Source organism: Protopterus annectens, chromosome 4.part1, assembly GCF_019279795.1.
Source record: "Protopterus annectens isolate FY-2018-M chromosome 4.part1, PAN1.0, whole genome shotgun sequence".
Taxonomy (NCBI): domain Eukaryota; kingdom Metazoa; phylum Chordata; order Ceratodontiformes; family Protopteridae; genus Protopterus; species Protopterus annectens.
The window spans coordinates 1,001,014,653-1,001,039,395 of NC_056734.1; the positions used below are offsets into that span (position 1 = coordinate 1,001,014,653).

At 40.8% G+C, this 24,743-nt stretch overlaps 1 protein-coding gene across 7 annotated transcripts in view; it reads left to right on the forward strand.

Annotated features, from left to right (window-relative positions):
- The window catches only part of RUBCN (rubicon autophagy regulator), a 2,564,006-nt gene that overhangs the window by 2,196,154 nt on the left and 343,109 nt on the right, over nt 1–24,743 (forward strand). For all 7 annotated transcript variants that reach the window (XM_044070705.1, XM_044070707.1, XM_044070708.1 and 4 more), the window contains one exon: nt 18,460–18,521. In XM_044070705.1, the coding sequence (XP_043926640.1) occupies nt 18,460–18,521 (62 nt within the window). The remainder of the gene's footprint in view (nt 1–18,459; nt 18,522–24,743) is intronic.

The window sequence follows — 24,743 nt, forward strand, 5'->3', positions numbered from 1 at the left end:
ACTACACAGTGAGATGCATGGATGTGCCCTCACCAGGATAGATAAGGAAAAGTTTACGGTTAGCTGCCTGTCAGGTGCAAAAGATCTGTCAGATCACACAAGCACTCAAGTCACTCAGCCACAAGTACCATTATGACTCTTGTCATGATCCATGTGAGTGTGAATGACCTGACATATACCTCCCTGGACTATATGAAGAGAGACATGATTAAGCTCTCAGATTGTGTCACAGGCAGGTACAAGCCTGGCCTTGAGCAGCATTTTATCTTCACCAAGGATGATGCAACAATACAAACAGAAAATGACTGATTTAACAATTGGCTTAACTTTTGGTGTCAGTCCAAGGGCATCCAATATTTGTCACCCTAGGAAGACATGATCAACAGGCCATGATGGTTTACCAGATATGGTCTGCACCTGTCTCCTATAGGTTTTTGGATACTAGTAAAGGCTTTAGCCACCCCTGTACTGCCTTTTTTACACAGTGTCAGAGTAACCAACTTCCCAACTTAAAATCTTCACTTGATAGGTTCAAGGTACTGCTGCTCAGTGCTAGGAGTATAATCAAGAAACTGCTTTCCCTAGCAGTACTCTTTACCTTGGAATATGCAGATGTCAGTGCAGTCACTGAGGCAAGGTTCAAAGCCACAGAAAGCATCCCAGTCATGCAAGGCTATAAAGCGTTCCATATGTTCAGACCGGTTTACCATCAAAATGTCGCATGTTGGTTAGGCAACCTGGAAAGGTGTGAAAGGCAGTGTTTGAGTTGCTGTAACATCGATTTTCAAAATGATGAATCTTCAAGAGCAAATGCTAGTGTGCATTCGCTCTTGTGGATTCATTATTTTGAACTGCGATCACACTATAGTGGGGATCGGGATATTTACCCTTTCTTTCACTGTAGTGTGATCTTGAAATTTGTATATACAAGTAGCAGGGGGGCTTGCCCCCCTGCAAAATGTTCGTAGCACATAACTGGAAGTGTAGGTATTTTCAGTAAAGTCGACATTCCTCAGTTGTTGACTTTCCTTAATTCCTACTTTCGGTTATGTAAACGATCGGTTTGTTGTTGTTCTGGCTTTTCCCGGTTAGGGGTCACCACAGTGGAACTCCGGTCCACTAATGATTTTCAGTAGATTTTTACAGTGCTGAGGTGCCAGCTCGACGCCCAGCCTTTAACGAAGGCACGCCCATTCACGCATGTCTTTTGAATGCCACTCGACCACGGGGAGGACATGCAGACTCCACACAGAAAGCGCTCCAGCCGAGAATCGAATGGGAGAACCTCTTGCTGTGAGGCGCTACCGCTGCACCACCATTATGTGAACGACCGGTAATGTGTTTTAAGACATTTTGGGTTGCATATGTGCACATTCACAATTGTCATTTGCAAGATTTTGACAGTAAACCATTCAGACCACCAACTGAGCAAGAAAGAACCAAAGGAGGAGGTGCATCCATCTTTATAAAGAATGAGTACACCTCAAGACTGGCCAAAACATTACAACTCTCTTGAGCTACTCCATATCCAAATAACCATAGGCAAAATCCCCATACCACATCATCACTAGTTATAGGTTCCCTATCATTAACCAGGAAAAACATGCAGCACACCTCATGTTACTGGAGTCATTCACCATGTAGCCCAATACCTTGCTCAGAGGTGATTTTGACTATCCTAACATTGACTGGGGAACATCCATGGCCATTAACATGCATGCTCAGAGGTACTTGGACTTTGTCAATGCAAATGCTCTGGAACAGCTGGTCAGCACACCCACTAAGGGTTTAAATATCCTGGACATAGTACTCACTAACATGGGAGAACATTGCACCAACCCCCCCCACACACACACACACAGAAAGATTGAAAGCCCTATCACTGTATTCTCTCTCTCTTACTAAGGGAAGATCTGTGTCTAGCCTGTGGGGCCTCCTCAGATTGAGCCCTAATGGAAATGTTATACATTTGGAAGTCAAACTGCACAAGGGGTCACTTTTTCCAGGAATCCTAACGTAGCCTCCGACATTAATAAATCATGTTGTAGAGATAGATATAGGTTCATAGGTGAGTACTAGGCTAATGGCACTAGAGCCAACACAAGCCTAGCCCAAGAATATTCCCAGTCGTCCTGCTGCCGGATGTTAGTTTCCTGTGCCCCTATCAAGCAAGGCTGTCAAAATGATCCCCGGGGTGAATTTCCTATTACCCATCTACTCATCAAGATTTTTCTTGAATAGGGCTAGTGAAGTGCTCTGCTTGACATGAATGGGGAGTTTATTCCAGAGTATGGGAAGTCACTGGGTTAGGAAACTTTCCCTCCAGCAGGTTCTGTTTATTGTGGTGATGAGGTTGAGGTCTTTGGAGCGTGTTGTGCAGAGGGAGTGAGACTTTTTCAGATGAAGCATGTCTAGCAACATTGGGTCAAACATGGCTTTGTATGCCAAGCAGAGATTGCCTCTAAGTAGGAGATATGAGATGGAGTAAAACTGGAGTTTGTATAGGGCATGTGTTTGAGTCCTAGGATCCTCTTTGTGAGGGATTTTTGTGGCCTCTCCAGTTGTTGTATTTGAGTAGTGAGGTACATGACAAATGGGGCATTGTACTCAATAATGGGTCTGATGAGGGATGAATAGAGAAGGATTATGACTTATTTTTTCCTGGATGAGAAACCTTTTGTAATGAAGTGTGCCACATATAGAAGGACTTTCTAACTACAGTGGCAACATGGTTGTCAAAGGAGAGGTTGCTATCTACCTGTGTCCCTAGATCTCTTATCACACTTTGGGAGTTGAGTGGGGTACCGTCGATGTGGTAGTTTGTGGGCACCGTGTTTTTCCCGAATGGGATGATGATGCACTTTTTAGCATTGAGCTTAAGACCAGGGTTCTGGCACCAATCGGTGTGTGTGAGGCCTTTTTGTAGAATGCCTACATCAGCTTGAGAGTCAGTAATAGCTCCCACTTTGTAGTCATCAGCGAATTTGGTTAACCAGAGTCCCTTGGTCTTGGCGTGAACTTCAGAGAAGTAGATACCAAACAGGAGAGGACCCAGGACAGATCCCTGTGGGACTTCACTTGTAACTGTCCAGTACTCTGATTTGGAGTCTGCTACGTTCGCCGTGTGGGTTCTGTCCATGAGCCAGTTGGCAACCCATCTTATGACGTAGGGGTTTATGCCTAGGTTAATGAGTCTGTCAATGATCCCTGAGTGGGGGATGGTGTCGAAGGCCATGGCTAGATCGAGGTAGACTGTATGGTCTACCTTGCCTTCATCGACCACTCTGGTGACAGATTCAAACAAGTCTTATCAGGTTGAGCAGACATGATCTGCCTTCACAAATCCAAACTGCGAAGGGTCCAGGGTTTGAAGGTTCCCTATATCCCTGTTTATGAGGTCCATAATGATGCGCTCCATGGCCTTACAGATCAAGCTCGTCAGGCTGATGGGGCAGTAGTTTCCAGGGTCAGTAGTCACTCTTCCTTTGTGGAGTGGAATGACTGTAGCGGTGCACCATTTGGTGGGAGCAAAGCCTGAAGTGAGGCTGTGGTTGAACAAGGCAGTCAGGTGTGGTGCCAGTTCCCATTGTAATTCATGTAGAACACAGCTAGGTATATTATCAGGTGCCATGGAAGCTGTACTTTTGTCTTTAGATAGTGCGGCTTCTACCTGTGCAGCCATGATGTTAGGGATTTGGCCTTTCTCGAGTATTAGGATTGGGCCCTTTAGGAGGTGAAGGAGGGTAAAGTTTGCACTAAACCTGTCGGCCAAGATATTGGCAATATCTGTTGGCTCAGTATAAGTGGTGGCATTGTGCATTAGCTCAGAGCACATCTGTGTATTGTTATGTAGATTCTTGACATAGCTAAAGAATGCCTTATGATTTCTTTATCATTTGTAGCAATTTTGTTTTCATACCTAGCTTTGGAGGATTTGATGAGGGATCTCAGTTTTTTGCTGAGACTTACAAGGGAATTTGTTCAGTCTTTAGATTTTACCCTTTTCTGCAACAGTTTTTGCCTTCTGTTGTAGAGTTTGTTAATGGCAGGGGACCACCAGATTGGCTTCCTTTTTTTGGAGGACAGAATCTTGGTTCTGTATGGTATGGCCTGATCCATGCACTTGTATAAATGCTCGTACAACACCTTGGTGTATGATTCAGCAGGCAAACACCCATTCCCCACTTGCATGGATGATGTGAACTTTGACATTTCTGTCTTTAGAAGCTGGAAATTGGCTTTGAAGAAGTTCTTCACTGTGGTTTCCTTCATGGGGGGGGGGTGAGGGGGGATTTGGATATCGACTGTGATTATCTTGTGGTCAGATCTAACCAGGGAGGAGTTGATTACTGGTGTAGAGCATCAGTCCCCCATGTTTGTAATGCCCAGGTCGAGAAGGTTTCTACTGCTGGAAGGGGTGAGAATGAGTTGGTTCAGGGCATTGGGATTAATGAATTCCAGAAAACGGGCAAATGAGTTGGAACAGGAGTGAAATATGTGTCGCAGAGACTACGCATCTCTGGAAGATACTTCACATTTGTGAAGCAGAGCCCTTCCGTGAACCTCATCAAGCATAACCTAAATCAATGGATAGGTAATCGTAAATTTACTCCTGGGGTAGAGCCTGTGTCTCTCATGGACAGAGGTAGTCAGTATTAGAGACCATAGCATAGGCTCGTACCTCTGTGAACTTCGTTCACCTAGCTATTGAAAATTGGGAAATTCTTTTTAAATATGGTTAGGCTTGTAAGGGCTCTTGATCTGTTAGCCTAGTAATCTCCTACGAACATATAAACATTGTTCAAATTTGGACAGTTTAGACTTGGTTAGTTAAAACTGGGACATCATAAAGAATAGATGGCTGTAAGAAACTAGAGGCTATAACAACATGTTTAGCTACTGTATGAAGGTCATTAATGAATGGGGCCTAGAATTGATCCTTGTGGAACTTTTATGTTTATCGGGAGGAAAGAGGAGAGGTCAGTTTGATACATAGCTAAGAAACCTATATAGGAAGGGTTTAGCTAGGTCTATGGAGGAGAGTTTTTTGAAGAAATTTCAGATTTATCATGGTATCAGAAGCTTTAGATAGGTCTAAGAAAAGTGCTAAAACAATGTTATTTTCATGTTTTTATCTACGGTTATATTGAAGTTCCATAGAGCAGTAGTAGTGCTATGTTGGGGTCTAAAACTGTGTTGTGTAGGAGAAAGTAGTTTTTCTAACAAATATCTGATTGTTTGTTTGTGTACGCATTTCTGTAGTACTTTTGATAAGGTGATGATAAAGCTATTGGCCTGCAAATTGAAAGTTCATTGGATGTCCTTTCTTTCTGAATGGTATGATGAACAATTTTTGTTTGATAGGACAGTGTGTAGAGCTAGGGATCTATTTGTCATAAATAATATGGGATAGGGAACTGCTTCTGCTGCTATTGTAAGTTATTCACATGGCAGATTGTCTGAGGCATTGGAAAGTGGGTTTAGTTTATGGAGGTGTTTTTGATCATAGCAATTGGAACAGGTTAAAGAGAATTGCTCACTGTTGTTCTGGGATTGAAGAGGGCTGTTAATGTTTGCATGTGTTGTCAGTCAAAGATATGTCTGTGTTAATGAAGCTGGTAATTAAACTGATAGGTAATGCCGTCATGTTGGTTTGATGTTTTTGGGGTAGGTTGTGTGAAGAATTTAGTGTTATTAGAGTGCTTCTTTTGGAATGTGCAATAATGGGTTTTCTTATCTTTGGTGATGAGATGTTTAGCTTTGTTTCTTGGTCTGTAAGCTTGTGGATTCTTATCTGTTTTATTATTTGGCCAAGTTTTCCACGCTTTGTCTCTTTGCTTCATGATTTGTTTCAATCCTAAGGATAGCCATGCAGCTGGGTTTCTTTTCACTTTCTTTGATATAAGGGGGAGAGAAAGATAGAGAGAGTGCAGGATACTTAAGAAGACTTTCTTAAATTGTGTTACAGTGTCATTTAAAGGAAGGGTGCCAAGTGATTCCCATTTGCACCAATGGTGCTTTTCTGAAAGTTTCTTTATGGAAGTTGGCTATGTTTATAACCAGGGTGGAGTGTTCAGTTCTGTGGTTGCTGCTGTGGTGTCTGACCGTGAAGATAGTCACTTAAAATCTCTTGCTATGGCACTCCCCTCGATAGTCTTATCAGGAATGGATACTAGTATCCAGTACAGGGTGGATTGTCTGGCAGTAGGCTTGCTGTACCTAAATGGAGTAGTGATGAGCTGAGTGAATTTATAAAACTTGATATTGTTAGTTGGACTGTCTGAGTTTGTTTGCCAGCTGGTATTAGTGTCACTTAAGATGATATTTTTGTATGGGATTTTAGCAGAGATTCAACATTGGATGTATTCAAGTGCAATAATATTGTCTAAGGGTAGGTAGATTCCTATGAATGTTATATTTTTTGTGATTATTTATTCTGACTAGTTTTATCAGAATTTCAGAATTAGCAAAAGTGGGAATAGAGGAATCTCATTTTTTTATGCAGTATTGCTACTCTGCCAGCTTTTTCCCCCTTATCCTATCTTGTCTTATAATACTGTACCCAGGTAGTATTTCCCCATTTTTCGTATTGTGGTGCAGCGTGTCAATGATCGTGAGGATATCTGGGGACTGAGTAGTCATCCAGGCATGCAGTGCAGGTAGTTATTTTATAAATGTTTTGTATGCTGATATGATTAAATGGAGACCAGGGGCTGGTTGAGGATTAGTTTGGGTGAGATTACTACTAATTTGAGGAGTATTACCTAGTGTGGGAGTAGGATGAATTGGGACTGGATTTGTGTGAATGTTGCAGCTTAATTTTACTGATGTGTATATATAATGCTATGGATACAACTTTTTTGTTTGAGTTTAGGGCTAGAGTTATGATGAAGTAGGAATTGTTGATGTTTTAGGCATGTGTACTTGAACAAATGGAGATAAATGGGTATAAGTGGGCTGGCATAGGTATGGGGTGATGACAGCATGGAAGGAGTTAATGGTAGAACAGTTTTGCATAATGGTGCTGCTACTGATGTGTGTGTATTGGTTAGAGGTAGGATGTTATGTGAGTTAGAATGGAGAGTGAAAGAGGAGCGCTACAGTTGTAGTGCAATCATTGTGTGTAGTGTAGGTTAAAGGGGTAGGTAGACTATTACCATATGGATAGTAGTGAGTGAGTGAGTGAGTGAAGGAGAGAAGTTCTAGAAAAAAGTGTTAATGACCATATTAGTAGGCGGTAAGCTATACTGTCTGATAGCTAGTACAGTGAGAATGCATTGGAATGGGCCTGCAGGTATGAGAGAAGGTAGATACAAATGGGTATGGCTAATTAGTGTGGACAGTTTCCTTTAAGCAAAGAATGGTGGTATATTACGCATAAGAGCATAGAGCAGAGAGTAGACACAGTTGGTATATGTGTAGATGTATCATCTGGGCACAGTTAACAGCTACTCTTGCCAACATGGAGGAGACTGGTGTGTTGAATGGTATCCATGAAAATGTGACCCAACACTGCTGATGCCTCCTTGAGTTCTTGGTCTTCAGACACAGTAGCAGCATACTAGATTTCAAGAGGATTATGGTGGTGCACATTTCTGCCATGTCCACTTCCATGAGGGGAATAGCAAGTGCTACCATCCCCACCCTGTCCAGTGGTATTGTCTGTGGTTGTGGGAGGGAATGTACTTGGGCTGGTCATCACAGGGTGCACTAACTACACTTATGAGTTAGGAGTATTGCACTTCATCACCCCATGACATGGGCAGGCACTGATGCCAGCCTTCAGGGAAAGGATTCTTTACCAGTGGATTCCATATAGGCTACATTCCAGCAGTAGCACAATATCTGTGTTTGTGAAGGGGGCCTCTAATCCTTCAAGCCAGCCCAGAGATCCCACAGCATGGTATCGTAGTGGCACTCCCTCCCTGTCACTAGAGGACATTGTCTAAGACACAGAGTACCCCATGCTGCAAGACCCTGTTTCCAGTGACATAACTATCTATGCAGTTTGTGATGTTAGCCATATGTTAGTGTTTCTTGGCACCTGTGCAAATGTTGATGACTTTGACAGACTGCACGTCTTTGTGGTGTATGTCGAGATGTCTGATGCAGACTGTGACTCAATCATGCACTGCCCATCATAGCCTGTTATTATCACTGCATGTATCATGTTTGTTTTGTGTGACACTGCACTGTCACTGTGTACTTGTCTGGGACCTTTACAGCTGGACTAGATGACACTGCATCACCTGAAATACCATGTACTGTTGTGGAGGGGAGGTGTGGTGGCTACAAGCCTTCTCTTTGCTTCACTGTTATCAGTGGATACTGCTGGTGTGCCAGCTGCTGTTTGTGGTGTGTCCATGGGTTCCAAAGATGGCTGACTGGCATGAATGCTTCCTGGTGATCATATTATATGGCATGCAATGTACTACAAATAGCTTGCATGCTGTGGCTTGAGAGTGCATGGCAGTGTCCATAGACATACCTAGGCATCGTTGGAACCATGATTTCAGCAGGCTGAACAGACTCTATGATCCATGCTTGTGTGTGGACAGTATTACACTATGTTTTAGTGATGCTGTGTAGGTTCCTAATGAGTGTCATCCATCAAGGCTCTAGTGGATATCCTGCATCACCTGAAACACAGTAGGAATTAAATGAATGGGGGTCACATGTCTCTGGCTTTATATTAGCTAAACTGCTACAGATACCCAACAGGCATCCCAGTAGAATTTCACTGTGCAGGAAGCAACAGTGTAGATCACTTGTATGCATGTTATGTGAATCATGTGATCTCCTGAGGTGATTTTGCAGATCCGTTGGTTATCAACTCCTGTCCGTTGCACACTACCTGCCAGTTTATAGAATTATATCACTTCCTTACTGATATCTTGCTATTCACAGACATTGAGTGGGGCCTTTATCCAAAAATATGTGCAATCTCTAGCACCCAATACTTCAGGATAGAAGCCACTCATGGTGGTGGCCCTCTCCCCAGTTTTTTTGGGAAGTAGATATGCTGATCCACACATACAAATAGTGTATCAAGCAATGTGTTGAGCATTCTACAGGCTAAAACCTGTGATGTACCCAGTGTGTCCCCTGTTTGTCTCTGAAGGTTCCTGTATCGTAGTATACTAAGAGCTACATGTAATTTAGTGTTCATGGGCATGCATGCCTTTCAATCCTGCTTGTCAGTGTTGCACATCAGCCAATACTCATTTTACAAATCTGTCCACTCAGAAATGGTCTGTCAGTTGTTGTTCGGTTAGCTGGAGGCTGACGATACACTGCTAACAGAGAAAGAGTCAAAGTAAATGCTGCTGAACAAAAGCTGCTGTTGCTGCTCTTGTCATTTCTGCTTATTGCAGTTCTGCAGTTTTCTACATACTGTTTGCTTCTAGTGAAGCACAGCTTACTGTATGCCATCTGTACATTGTAATTTTTAATTTACTGTTACTTCAAGAGACATGCATTTGCATTGCACTATATGTTCAGTACACTGCATGCTTTCAGTTGCTTGAAATTTTGCTCATTTTTATAACATATTCCTACTCCATTTTCCTCACTGCTGTGCAGTGCTCTTTGGTGCAGTATATTGCCGCAAGATTAATTACTGTCCTGTGTAGTGACGTGCTACATACTACGCAGCTTACCTATGAATTCCAGCTGTGGTCTTGGCCCATCTGCTCCCAACTCTGTACCAGCAAAATGCACTCAAGATGGTTGTAACTATAGCCTGGGATGGTCCATGGTCTTTTCTCTGAGTTTCCCACAGGTCAGAGAACCATCAGGAATGACAAGAAGGTTCTGGACAAGGTCAGCCTAAATTTCACTTATGAGAATTGTAGGACTTCCACCATAAATGCTTCTTCTAGCAGATTTATCCATCCTTTTGAGTAAAGCCCTTGAATCAGGGCTTATATGTACTGGTCAAAGGGTTTTTAGAGTAAGGAAGGTGGTTTACTGCCACCTGTCTTTACTTCTCAATAGCTTCCAATAGCACATTGATGATTTTAGTCTCAGTGATCACCGTACATGTGTTGTGTCCCATATTTTTGCAGGATGCCTGGTTCGTGTCAGTAGGTATAATGGATTTTTATTGGCTCATTATTATTTGGGGTCTGCACAGGAGAATTCTCAAGCTCACTGAGGATGGGAATTGCTTCTAGTAAAAGGTGTTGCCGTTTGGGCTTTATTCAGTGCCAAGAGTCTTCTCCATGGTGTGTGTTGGATATGGTGATTGAAGCCTTAAAGGAGAATAGTTTATTTTTGTTCTTTTACTTGGATGATTAGTTTTTGGAAGTAGTCCTCCTTTATATATCCCATGGATGTATTACCTAGGGTTGGTCACAAACTGGAAGAAATACTTGCTGATTCTAGCTTCTATGAACCCTTCATAGAGACAGATTTTGGATACATGTAAGTTGTAGAACAGTGTGTGCATTGTGTCTTTAACAAGCATTTCAGAGTGAGGGCAAGTGTATAAATAGAGAGCATGTGCAGGTAGCAGTGCCGTTTTGAGAGAACAATCAGAGTGTTGACATGTATGAGTGCAGTATTCAGTCTGTTTATAAGTTTATCTAAGTTTAAGCTACTAAGGCTCAATCCTGATGTTTCTATTAATAAAGTTGTTTGAAGTGAACCCACAACTGTTCGTTTGTTAGAAACAGAGGTATATAGAGGAATGACTTGTCCCAACCTGCTCAAATGATTGAAAAAAGGTCAGAAACAAATCTCAGGTAATTAAAACTTGCATAAATGTTTTATTTCATAAAGAAAATGATATGAAGCATTTGTAGAGCACAAAACGCATTATTAATCAAATGAGAAGCACAAAATGCACTACTGATTAAACTTAAACGAAAAGCACAAAACGGGTTATTGATTAAGCGAAATGTTCAAAACCACGATATTTGATAAAATTATTCGAAATACTTATGAGAGCATTCAGAATTACTTCTGATTTGCATAGCAAGCATGTTAAAAGTAAAACAGATGAGTATAACGTAAAATAAAAGGACAAAATGAGCATGGAAAACTAAAGTGACTGCATTTGATTTAGTAAACGACCACGTTTTTTGATATGAGCTACTATTTCGCATTGACTAAAGCTATTCAAAGTATAACTAGAGTTCGAAGTATCTCAGACTGTGCAAAGTGTTTGCAATGTGTGCTTTACTACAGCACAGTTATTCCGAAGAGTTTACTGTGTGCAAAATGCAGTTAATTTGAAAAGTTTCTTGTGCTGTGTACAATTCATTCGCAAAATGCAGTCATTTCGAAGTGTTGATGAGTGGTTTTGCAAAAGTGTTCTTGTGCTGCTGAGACTTATGTGCCAAAGTGCAGTTATTTTGAAGAGTCTATTGTGCTCTTGAGCATAACAAGTTTCTGAGATAAATTTCTGATGTATATTTGTGTATGTTCATACATAACTCCAATGGTCTTTATTACTGCATGTCCGAGATATTTCGCAAACCCAGTCCACTTTTGTTTGATCATAATATTGCAGAGAATTGGAGAATATACGAGCAGGAATACAATATTTTCATACAAACAGCTTTTTCCTGATAAAGATGCACTTATGAGGGCAGTCATTCTCCTTAATCTAGCGGGGCCAAAAGCCATTGAAAGAGAGTGTTCTTTTGGGGTCTATATTATATCATCGAATGCTTAACGATGACCAATCAACCCCATGTAAGCGAAAGCTTACAATCTCAAAAGCTCAGAACAGCGATTTTTTTCCAAGGGAAAAAAAAAAATCGCTGTTCCAAAAAAAAAAAATTGAAAGAATACATAAAGTGGGGTGCTTCGGCCCCCACACCCCCCTACTTAAATATATCAACTCCGACATAGCACTACAGTGCCGAAAACGGCAAAGTAACGGAAGCGGACAAGCAAATTCTTTCCCTGGGAAAGAATTTGCTTAAAAGCTGCTTCGCTATTTTGTCTTTTTGTTGTTTTAAGTTCGACCAAGACGCATTCGATAGAATGCATCTTCGGTAATCTAATAGGAACCCTTCTTTTGTGTATGCACCAGCAGTATATGCAGGTGAAGGGGAAAGCCGTCATATTGTCATACAAGCTGAATCGAGGAAGGACTCTGAGTGCTTGAAATGTAAAGTCAGAGAAATGTGTAAGCCCCAAGATAAATGTTAAATTGGAGAGGCACTTATTTTATACAGGAGACCAAAAGCCAGGAGATAGTTTTGCAGCTTACATTATTGACTTGAGAAACAAAGTTAAAACGTGCAGATTTGTTGATTTGAAAGACAAGTTGATAAAGGACAGGCTTGTGTGTGGTGTTGATAATGTTGCAGTGAGAAAGATTTTGCTTCAAAACAGTGATTTAATATTGAGCAAAGCCATAGAGATTTGTCAAATATACAGACTTACAGAAAGGCATGCGAATATGCTTGCAAGTGATAAAAGCATGGTTTCAGCAGCCTTTAGAGCAAACGTAGACAGCATGCAGCACGTGGTTAACAGAAACGGGCCTAAGCACATGGCAGCTGCAGCCCATGTGGGATTCTCAGGGAGAGCCTGTACCTTTCCAGCAAGTTCTAACACTAGCTCAGTAAAGCAGATATGCTCAGTGCAGCACAAGGGTGAGTCAGCAAAACCCAAGTCAAGTCTCATTGTTAACTGTCAGAATTGTGGTGCCATTCACATGTCCAAAGCAGAGAAGTGCTTAGCATTTTGTCAGCAATGCCATTAGTGTGAAAAATGGAGCCACTTTCAAAAGCTTTGTAAATCAAGTAAGCCTCGTACATTTATGAAGAAAGGTCACTCAATAAACCAAGTTGATCATATAGAAAGCTGCCTCTATTTTCTATGTAGATGGTGTTTCAGTGGTTGGTGAAAAGGTTAATGCAGTGAATTTGTTGGCAAAGAACAAAGTGTTTTGTAGTGTCCTGATTAATGGTAAACCCACAGAGCTCAAGGTGGACACTGGTTCAAAGTGCAATGTTATGTCATCAGAAACATTTGATAGAGTAAGAGCTGATAAACAACTTAATTCGGCCAGTTGTGTGAAGCTTGTTGCTTATAGAGGTGAAGGCATTTAAACCAAAAGCTCAGTATGTTTTCATGTTATTCAGCTGGGAATACTTACAGCTTGCAGTTTTATTTAGTCAAAAGACATGTACAGTCATTATTTGGTCTCTGAGATAGTTTAAAAATGAAACTGCTTTCTTTTACCAAAGAAGTCCATCATGTAAGCACATGTCCCTAGTACCAGTTTCATCGATGCTATTTTCTCAGAGGTATGCTGATGTTTTTGAAGCAAGCTAGGTAAACTTCCACTTGTGTACTCCATGAAATTAGATCCAGAAGTCAGTCCAGTGGTCAGACCAGCGAGAGGAGTTCTGATAGGTATGCATAACAAAGTCAAAATTCAGTTAGATAAAATGGTGCAGCAAGGTGTGATTTGTCCAGTTACAGAGACAACTGAATTGGTATCTTCCATGGTAGTTGCTCATAAAAAAAGCTCAGATGAAATTAGAATATGAATTGACCCGAGAGACTTTTAAACAAAGAATTAAAGAGACCCCACTATCCTATGGGTACAGTCGAGGAAGTTGCTACCCTCACGCCAAATGCCACTGTTTTTTTCTGCCTTAGATGCGAAGAGTTCATTTTGGCAAATAATACTTGATCGCAAATCTTCACTGCTGAGTACATTCAGTACGCCATTTGGTGTAGATACAGATTTCTCAGAATGCCTTTTGGAATAAATTCTGCCAGTGAACTCTTTCAGCGTGCAATGGAGCAATTTTTTTCAGGCTGTGTCCGTGTGCTATAATAGTAGATGATTTCCTAGTTGGAGGCAAAGGTGAAGCAGAGCATGACAGAAACCTCAGGAAATGGAAAGAGCATGTGAAGTGAATCTAAAGCTCAGTCCTCTGAAATGTAAATTCAAGCTACCAGAAGTTACTTATATCAGCCATTTATTTACCGGTTCAGGCTTATGACCAGATCTTTCCAAGCAAACAGCCATTCTTGAGATGCCAGCTCCAGACAATGTTCAAGCTTTATATCGTTTTCTTGGTATGTTTAACTGTTTGAGCACGTTTACACCAGACTTCAGTGAATTATCAGCACCCGTAATAGATGAAAAAGTGTTACCTCATCATGGTTGGAACAACACCAGAGAGCATTTGATGACCTGAAACAGAAAATTGCCAGCCCATCAACATTAAGATACTATGATGTCCCCAAACCAGTGATTCTTTCCTGTGATGCTTCACAGTTCAGTCTTAGTGCAGTTATTCTTCTTGATTATAGACCAATAGCCTGCATGTCTAGAACTGTAACCCAAACTGACATGCAGTATGCACAAATTGAGAAGGAACTTTTAGCAATTGTGTTTGCATGTTTGAAGTTCCATGATTATATTTATGGCCGAGCTATCCAGATTGAGACTGACCATCAACCTCTAGTCACTATTTTAAAGAAGCCTATGCATACAGCTCTAGTCACTATTTTAAAGAAGCCTATGCATTCAGCTCAAACAAGACTACAAAAAAATGATGCTCAGATTACAAAAGTACAATTTCAAAATGGTCTATACAAAAAATCAAAAATCTTTATCTGGCTGAGACCTTATCCAGATCACCCAGAAATACCACAGAAAAACTTGATGTAGAGAATTTTGACTTCAGTGTCATGGAAGTGCGTAATTTTTCTACCACAAGAGTTGAGCTGAGAGATACAAAGACTAATCCAATTTTGCAAAAGCTCAACCACTTCATCAGTGTTGGATGGCCATCAAAGCAATCTTGTGTACCAACAGAATTGCAATCTTATTTTCCTTTAAGAGATGAGATGTTGGTGGAAGATGGTATCATTTTCAAAGGTCCTAAAGTTGTCTTTCCTACTTCCTTACAATATGAGTACATCCAGATTTTACATGGTGGCCATCCAGGTTTTGAAGCTACCAAAGAAGGGCGATAGGTCTAGTCCAGTACTGTCATTACTAATTTGAAACATCATTTCTCAGTCCCTGGTAGTCCACACAAAGTTATTTCTGACAACGGTGCCCAGTTCACCAGTCAGCTATTTCAGAAATTTCCAAAAGAGTGGGACTTTATACATGTTACCAGTAGTCCTGAGTACCCACAAATAGTCTAGCTAAATGTGCAGTACAAAGTGCAGAGCAATTACTAGAGAGGTCAAAGTGTGACAATACTGATGTTTTCTTGAATTTGCTTAATCTCAGAAATATACCCCGTGACAATTTACTTGGCTCACCTGTTCAGAGACTTCTGTCTAGGCAAACCAAAACAACCTTGCCTATCAGTTCGTTTGTTGGTGCCTAATGCTAAAAACACCAAAGCAGTCAAAGCCCAACTATTCAAAAAGCGTTCATTCCAGAAGTCCAATTATGATAAACTGAACAGATTTCTACATCCATTGAAAGAAGGAGAGAGAGTGAGGATGCAAATGGCAAAAGGTTTTGATCAAGATCTTACTTAGTGGAATCTGAGGGTATAGAATACAGAAGAAGTCACAGGCATCTTCTGGAGTCTGAATCGATATCGCATCGTACCTGTGATTACAGACTCTAGATCTCAGAGCAATCCAGATGATGTTCCTGTTGAAGGACATGTCTCAGTACCTATTCCCATTCCTAATGATGTCACAGATGTCCCTGAAGCTGAACATTCATTAAAGACAGTCCCTGTTGCTAAACCCAGTCCTAATTTTTATGTCACACAATCAGGTCGTATTTCCAGACCTAGTGTAAAATACACACCAACATGGACATGATTGTTTCACTTGTAATTATTTCTGTACAATTGCATGTGAATGATTATCATTATTATTACTGTGCATGACTTATTTCTCAAAGAGGGAGGATGTAGAACAGTTTGTGCATTGTGTCTTTAAGAAACATTTCAAAGTGAGGGCACATATGTTTAAATAGAGAGCACGGGCAGGCAGCAGTGCCATTTTTATCGAACAGCCAGAGTGTTAACATGTTTGAGTGCAGTAGTTCGTCTGTTTATAAGTTTTTCTAAGTTTAAGTTACTAAGCCTCAATCCTGATGTGTTTGTATGTAATACAGCTCTTTGAACTAAACCTACAACTGACTAGAAGAGCAAAATGAGTGCCTACTGTTTTTGCCTTTGAAGGGGGCTGAAGAGATTGTGGTTTTAGACTTTTGGGTAAAGATGGAGTGCATAAGCCAGGCTTGGACCATACTACACCTTCTAGGCCTGATGGCAGCTACGATCTTCACGGAGCTGTTTACATTTTTGAAAATGGTGACATTGCAGTAGGCAGTGAGATGCTGGAGTTTGTTATTACTGAATGGTGAATACCTGTCACCAAACCTTGAGGTGGTGAAGAATAATCACTTGTGTGCTGTGGGTCTTCTGCTTCTGCAGCTGAACTTCTCACGGCTGCTGTTGATTGATGCTTACTGGTGTGCTAAAGAAGCCCAAATAGGTTGCCCCCTCGGTGTGAGAAGTGTAGACCCTCCCTCCCGAGAGGTCTCCACCTTGATTATTTGAACGTCAGAGCACTGTTCTAGCCTTAAAAACTGCTGAAACAGAGGTCAAGCATGGTTCCATAATATAGCAAGAGGACACACAGTTGCACCTCCCATCCAGGGAAGCAGTGCTTATCTGGCATTGGGCCATAGAGAAAAGGTAGTCTTTCCTTAATAATTCATATTCTCTGGGAAGGTCAGCAAGCTGGCAGATGATCCATGACTGGTCTACAGTCCTTTTCTGGAGCTGTAGTGACAGAAGTCAAGCCTGGTTAAGGTCTTCTGGATGTAAGGCTGTTTGAAGACCACTATGACTCAGGAGAACACACAGTACTTCTACTGCTTGGTTACAGCACAGGATGGGAGAAGTAGTAATGGCCAAATTGTCCTCTTCTGTGAGATAGGATGATGCAGAAGAACAAAATAAGCATACCTAGTCCGCTTTAAGTGCATTTAACAGTCTGCCTTATTCCTGTACACTTTTCCACCTGTCCCATACCCTCTCTTGAATATCTCTCTGGATTTCTTATTTCCTACCTATTCCAGTAGTCAGTCCATTCCACAAGTCCACAATCCTGTCTGTGAAAAAGCACTTTTGGGGAGCCGGGGAAATGATTAGTCCCTGCAATCTTCTGCCTTTGCCTCACCATCCGTATGTTTTCTTTTTCTGTTTGGAATGACTAACTCGTATCTCCCAGTTATGAACTTGGTACCAGTACCACCCCCAAGTCTCTTCCAGGCTCAGGAGAGAAAAGCTCTAGCTTCAGAAGCCTCTGATCTTATTCCTTTGGCAGCTTTCCTCTGTATTCATTTCAGCATCCTGATGTCCTTTTCCTTGTATGACCTCCAGAACTGCACACAGTATCTCAAGGTGTGGAATGACCATGGCCTTGTAGAGTGGAGCTATTACTTTTTTCTGGTGTATATCCCTCTAAAGGTTTACTGTCTTCTGTCTGCTGCTGCCACTGCCATCTTGCTCTTCTCCCAGTGTTCTAGTCCCAATGTGATCAGCAGCCTTGCATCCATTTCCAGCCCTCTTGTGGTCAGTTCTATCCCCACTAGAGTTGATTCACACAATGATTGCTGAGACTGTTTGTTTGCACTGAATTTCAACTGCCACCTTTCTGCCCACTTGTTCAGCCTTTCTATATCCGTCATTAGTCTCTTCCCCTTTTCTTCACTTTTGTGTCTATCTTTGACATCAGCTGAGAGTCTGATCCTGTTTTCTGTCTCCTCAGATATGTCTGTGTCAAACAGTGGCACAATGAACAGTGGTGGACCTAGGACAAGACCCTACGGTACTCTGGTAGTTACTTTCCTAATTCCTCTCACCAGAACCATGTGTGTCTTCTACCTTTCAAAACTATTCATCTGTTATTCATCTGTCCAGCTCATCTTTCTTGGTCCTACTCTACCCAGGCCAGTTTTGCAATTGGTTTCCTGTGTGGGATAGAGTCTGCTATTCTCCTGTCCTCAGATGGATACAACACTGCAGCCAATCAGACCTCCACAATCTTCTGAAAAGGTTGAGACATTTCCCCTCATTTTCTACCTCCTCCCAGCTCTGGTGCGCCTGGGTCACATTCGTGGTTTCATCCATGTAAACCATGGAACTGGGACCTTAACTTGTATTCTCAGTATTCATACTTGACATTAGTTCTATACAACAGCTAGACACACAGTAGTTCATGTACTCAAAGAAGGTATTGAATTAACAGGGTGAAATAAAGTTCTGTGTTAAACTTAAAGAGGTGAACATACAGTATTATACCTCTGTGTATCTATGTATTCCATGAACAGAGAAAACAAAGTACTGTTTACAACCCTTTCATGTAGTAGAGTCTGCATATACCGTTTATGTGGGGAAAAATGGTCCAGAAGTCATCTGCCAAGATTTCAAAGTCCACTAGACAGGAGTGCAAGTTTCTGATGTAACTTCCTCTTTTTCTTTCATCTTACAGTTGCTTCGTATCCAGCTCGTTCACATGAAAAATATGTTCAAGACATGTCGACTCGCTAAAAAGTAAGTAATCATCCAGATACGTCTCAGAATTATTCTATGTGTTGTGAAGCTGCTGCCTTGCTGTTGTGTACAGAATTAATTTCTAAATTGACACAAAAAATTATTCATATTTATGTGCATTTCTGTTCAGTGTTGACATTTCCTTGGCTAGCGAATGAACATAAATAGAATGTATTACCTACTATTTTGTTTCTGCTTTGATGAAAGGAATATGATAATGGCTGAGGATAAGTCGAGGGGATGGTTGCATGGTATTAGCATTACTACCTCACAGTGCTTGAACCCCTAGTTAAGTTTTTGCCTGGTATGTCCTCTTTATGGAATTTGTTTCCTCTTCCTGTTTTACACCCCACCAGAGTCACTTTTTCCCCCACATTTCAGAAATGCTGTTGGGTTGTTTGACAATACTGAGTTGCCTCTAGGAGTATGTGTGAATGTGGTTTTTATAAGTATGTGCAGGCCATAGAATGAACTGACATCCTATCCTGCATTGGTTTCTGCCTTTCAGTCATTGTTATCTGGGATAGGCGGTGCTCTCTATGCCTCACCCTGGGCCCCAAATTAACAAAATGATCATAGAAGATGGGTGGGAGGAGATATGCTTGCAGCAGGGTCTATATCAGTTGAGTGAAAACCCCTTTATGTGAATACCTAAACATCGACCCCTATACCTCGAAATGTGAAAATCCTGAATGCACTAAACCGTGAAAAATAAAATGTCAAACTATCATAGTCGGCCAACCCTACCATCTGCTACTTAGTACCTACCCAAACAAAATAAATAAACCACATACACACACTAACCAAACCCTACAGACATACACCAAAACAAAACAAATAATCCACATACATACATTTAACAAAACCCTCCTTCCAACACTACACTAAACCCCACATACACCACTATGTATGCACTATCCTTAACCCTTCCCTAACCTAAGGTCCATAACTACCACACACTTCCCCTACAGACATGCACCCACATAAAATAAATAACACACATACATACACTTAAAAAAAAACCCCTACATCTAACACTACACTAAATCTTACATACATTACCTATCTATGCACTTACCTTAACCCAAATCCTAACATTAAAGTCCTGTCTATCGCACACTTACCTTACAGAGCTATACCACAACCAAAACCAATCGACATTTCGGAATTTGTGGTTTTGGACGTTTGAGATTTACGTACTTTGCGTGATATGGTTCGATGTATTCGTATTTGCATAGTAGGATTTTCGCTCAACTGATATAGACCCCTTGCAGCAGCCTTTGTGAAGTCTTCTCCTGTGGGGTTTTGTTGAATGCAGAAAGAGGCAAGGTGGTGGTGGCTGCTAAATAAACACTGTCTGAGACTAATGCATCCTTAATCTGTTTTCTTTACACTCATTTGTAAAATGTTTTGTCATTTTCATGTTTCTGTTTTACAGATTAAAGTATTGACTCTGCACAGTAAACATTCATGATTTATTTTTAAACTTGGTAGTTTTAGCCCGAGCCAGTATGAAAGTTATATACTTATTCAGTCCTCATTACTTTCAGGACTTAACATGAAATGTATATTTAGTTAAGCTTTGAGGTTATAACTTTGTCAGATTGTATTTGCAGTTAGTGAAGCCTAAATTTTCTGAGCAGATTTAGCATTATGGTAAGTATAACAGGATGAAGTCCATAGTTAATCATTCTTGGTGAACACGCTTGTGTAAATAAACCCCTCTTCACTGTAGCCGAAACCGGAGACTGGGGGTTTTATAGTGTCTTGCAAAGGTATTCATTTAGAAAAAAGTTGCAGCTGCACAGATGGTTCATCATTGACACTGCCTCAGTGACATATAGGTTCTTTGCCTGCACAGACCCACACTGGCAGCTTTCCAGACTTCAGAATTCCTTCCTGTGACTCCCTGTGATAAGGGATCAGGTAAGCCTGACCCCTGTCACAGAAAGTCATTCAATCTTTTAGTGCCCAGCTTTAGGAATCACACAGCTCAATCTTCTCAGCAGCCTGCATTGGTGGATTACAGCTTCCAGACTCAGACTCCCTTTGGAAACTTCACGTTCTTATTTTATTATTATTATAATAATAATATACTTTTGATTTTTTTTCTGTTTTTATATATATATATATATATATATATATATATATATATACACACACACACACACACACACACACACACACACACACACACACACACACACACACACACACACAGTGGATATAAAAAGTGTACACACCCCTGTTAAAATGCCAGGTTTTTATGATAAAAAAATGTACAGTAAGCTGGTTGCATAAGAGTGCTCACAGCACCTTTTGATTTAATTACAACATTCACTCTTGTTGGGTAGGAGTCTATCAGCATGGCACATCTTGACTTGGCAATATTTGCCCACTCTTCCTTGCGAAAGCACTTCCAAATCTGTCATATTGCGAGGGCATCTCTTGTGCACAGCTCTCTTCAGGGCACCCTACAGATTTTCTATTGGATTTAGGTCTGAATTCTGGCTGGATCATTCCAAAACTTTAATTTTCTTCTGGTGTAGCCATTCTTTTGTTGACTTGGATGTATGCTTGGGGTCATTGTTGTGTTGAAAGGTGAAATTCCTCTTCATCTTCAGCTTTCTAGCAAGTGCCTGATGGTTGTGGGCCAAAAATGACTGGTATTTGGAACTGTTCTTAATTCCCTCCACCTTGACTAAAGCCCCAGTTCCAGCTGAAGAAAAGAAACTTCAAAGCATGATATTGACACTACCATGCATCACTGTGGAGATGGTGTTCTTTTGGTGATGCAAAGTGTTTTTGTGGCCAAATGTACCTTTTGGAATTGTGGCCAAAAAGTTCAACCTTGGTCTCGTCAGACCATAACACATTTTCCCACATGCTTTTGGGAGACTTGATGTATTGTTTTGCAAATTTTTTCTGTGTAAGAAAAGGCTTCCATCTTGCAACCCTACCGCATAGTCCAGACATATGGAGAATACGGGAGATTGTTGTCACATAATACACAACCAGTACTTGCCAGACATTCCTGCAGCTCCTTCAGGGTTGCTGTAGGTCTCTTGGCAGCCTCCCTGACCAGTTTTTGTCTTGTCTTTTCATCAATTTTGGAGGGACGTCCAGTTCTTTGCAACGTCACTGCTGTCCCATATTTTCTCCACTTTTTGATGACTGTCTTCACTGTGTTCCATGGTATATCCAATATTGTCAAAAGTGTTTTGTACCCTTCTCCTGACGGATACAGTTCAACAGTGAGATCCCTTTGATGCTTTGTAAGCTCTCTGCGCGCCATGGTTTTTGCTGTAGCAGGCAACTGAGGAAATGTCAGGAAAATCCTACTAGGACAGCTGAACTTTATTTGTATTATTTTCCAAATTTTATCTGGGCCTGGATGTTTTTCTGTGTGAGAAAAGGCTTCCGTCTTGCAACTCTACCCCATAAGCCAGACATATGGAGACTACTGGAGATTTTTGTCACATGTACTACACAACCAGTACTTGCCAGAAATTCCTGCAGCTCCTTCATTGTTGCTGTAGGTCTCTTGGCAACCTCCCTGGCCAGTTTTTGTCTTGTCTTCTCATCAATTTTGGATGGACATCCAGTTCTTTGCAACATCACTGTTGTCCCATATTTTCTCCACTTTTTGATGACTGTCTTCACTGTGCTCCACGGTATATCCAATGCTCTGGAAGTTTTTTTGTACCCTTCTCCTGACTGATAGTTCCCTTTGATGCTTTGTAAGCTCTCTGCGAACCATGGCTTTCACTGTACCAGGCAACTGAGTAAATGTCAGGAAAGTCCTACTAGGACAGCTGAACTTTATTTGGGGTTAAGCAGAGTCTCTTTAATTGATGGCAGGTGTGTACCCAACAAGATTGAATGCTGTAATTAAAGCAAAAGGTGCTTCAACAAAGTATTAGTTTAAGGGTGTGCACACTTATGCAATCAGCTTATTGTTTGTTTTTTATTGTTTATATTTTTCCCCCTAACATATTTGTTTGTTTTTCAGTTGAATTGTACAGGTTATAGGTCACATTAAAGGAGGGAAAAGTTTTGAAATGATTTATTGTGGTCTCATTTTTTTATATCACAAAAACCTGGCATTTTAAGCGTGTGTACACTTTTTATATCCACTGTATATATGTAATATATATATGTATATATATATATATATATATATATATATATATATATGTGTGTGTGTGTGTGTGTGTGTGTCTGTATTTGTGTGTGTGTGTGTGTGTGTATATAGATATATATATATTTGTATGTGTGTATGTATACACACACACACACACACACACACACACGTATATATATATATATATATATATATATATATATATATATATATATATATATATATATATACACATACATGGGTCTACTTCAGTAGACCGAACTTCACTTACCCAACTTTTAAAACGCCAACAGCACCAGAACACCAATGTCCAGGAATACCGACTTTCCACTCCAGGTAAGAAACCACTCGGCCACAGTGTTGAAGTTTGCCCCTTACCCCCACGGTAGTGCAGTCTCGGAGCTGGTATATTTATTTGGGGGGGGGGGGTGCAGCCCCCATATGGGTGGGTGGGTGTAGTTTGCTTCAGTTTTATTTTCTTGTTCTGGTTGGCAGAGCTATTACTTACCTGGAATGGAATGTTGGTGTTCCAGGACATCGGTGTTCTGGTCTGGTGCTGTTGGCCTTTTCGTCTCCGCATTTTAAAAGTTGGGTAAGTGAAAGTTTGGTCTACTGAAGTAGACCCGTATGTGTGTGTGTGTATATTATGTGTATATATGTATATACATGTGTGTATATATATATATATATATATATATATATATATATATATATAGAGAGAGAGAGAGATGTGTGTGTGTGTGTATATATATATCTATATATATATATATATATATATATATATATATATATATATATATATATATTTATTTATGTGTATGTGTGCGTGCGCACGCGTGTTAACTTTTATTTTATTACACTTGCTATTTTCTACTGTCGTTTATTCCTCTGGGAATTCTAACTTATAATATATTGTTTCCATACTTAATACAGCTTTTAAGCAGGTGTGACATTTCTAAAATGTTTTATGACTTGGAATATGAAGTTATGTGGTATTAGTTGAACACTAGGGACTGTCTTGTGCTTGTAATAACTGTTTAATAGTGCCCGTTTCTGTTGTTATGTGCTTCATTTTGAAGTTCAGAGAGAAACTGATTTATTACTGTTTCCTGCTTTTCTGTGTGCTTTCTATCTCAAAAACAAAAAAAAAAACAAAAAAAAAATCCTTGTTTTCCCGCCTCTCCTCGACTAGTTTAGACCAGTATACAGGCTTTGCTGTCTTCTGGGCTGTGGTGTAGTTCCTGTGTTGTCCATTGCCTTACTTGGATAGAAGGAAGTTTCTTTGCTCACCAGTGGGAGTGGGGAGCCTTGAGCAGCTTATCTGTCCCTGAAGGAGTGACCTCAGCACAAGAGCTTGTAGTAATTGGTTGTTTTGGACCATTTCTAGCTCTTTTGAAGCTCCCTGTCTAAAATACGCGTTTGCACGGCTTTGCGCGATTGTGCGCATAGTGCAGCGCCGGTTAAACAAGGTTAAATTTTTGTGGCTCCGCCAAGTCTGCTCTTCAAATTTTCCCCTTAAGAAAGCTCTACTCTTATAATAATCAGTCTAATCGCTTTATTATAAGCCTAGCACTTGTTCTCAAAACCTCTCTCCTAAGTAAGCACTCGCTAACTAAAGTAAGCACTACATCCACCCACCTTCCCTGTGAGTACCCACTTCCCTTAAAGGCACAGCACTCCCTTATAATATTCTAGCATGTCGAGTAGTAGATTACTAGCATCCTCTCCGGTTCAGCTGGTTAATCTGGGAATCTTGAGACAATGCTACAATTGTCTCATGTACACAGACAACCCTCTTCTCCTCCCAACAAACACAAATACATGTGAGAGATGCAACTATATAGCCAAACTGGAGGCTGAACTCTCTCAATTCAGGACTGGCAAGACCAGACAGGAGGAGAAGGTAACCACACACACACCAAACCCAGTCCCACATAGACTTACCACAACTGCAAACCAAACACATAATAACATAAAGACATGCTCGGAGGCTCTAACAAAAAACTTACCAAAACAACAGAGGCTCCCAAAGCAGACACCCAAAAATCCACCACCTCAAAACATAACACATGCAACAC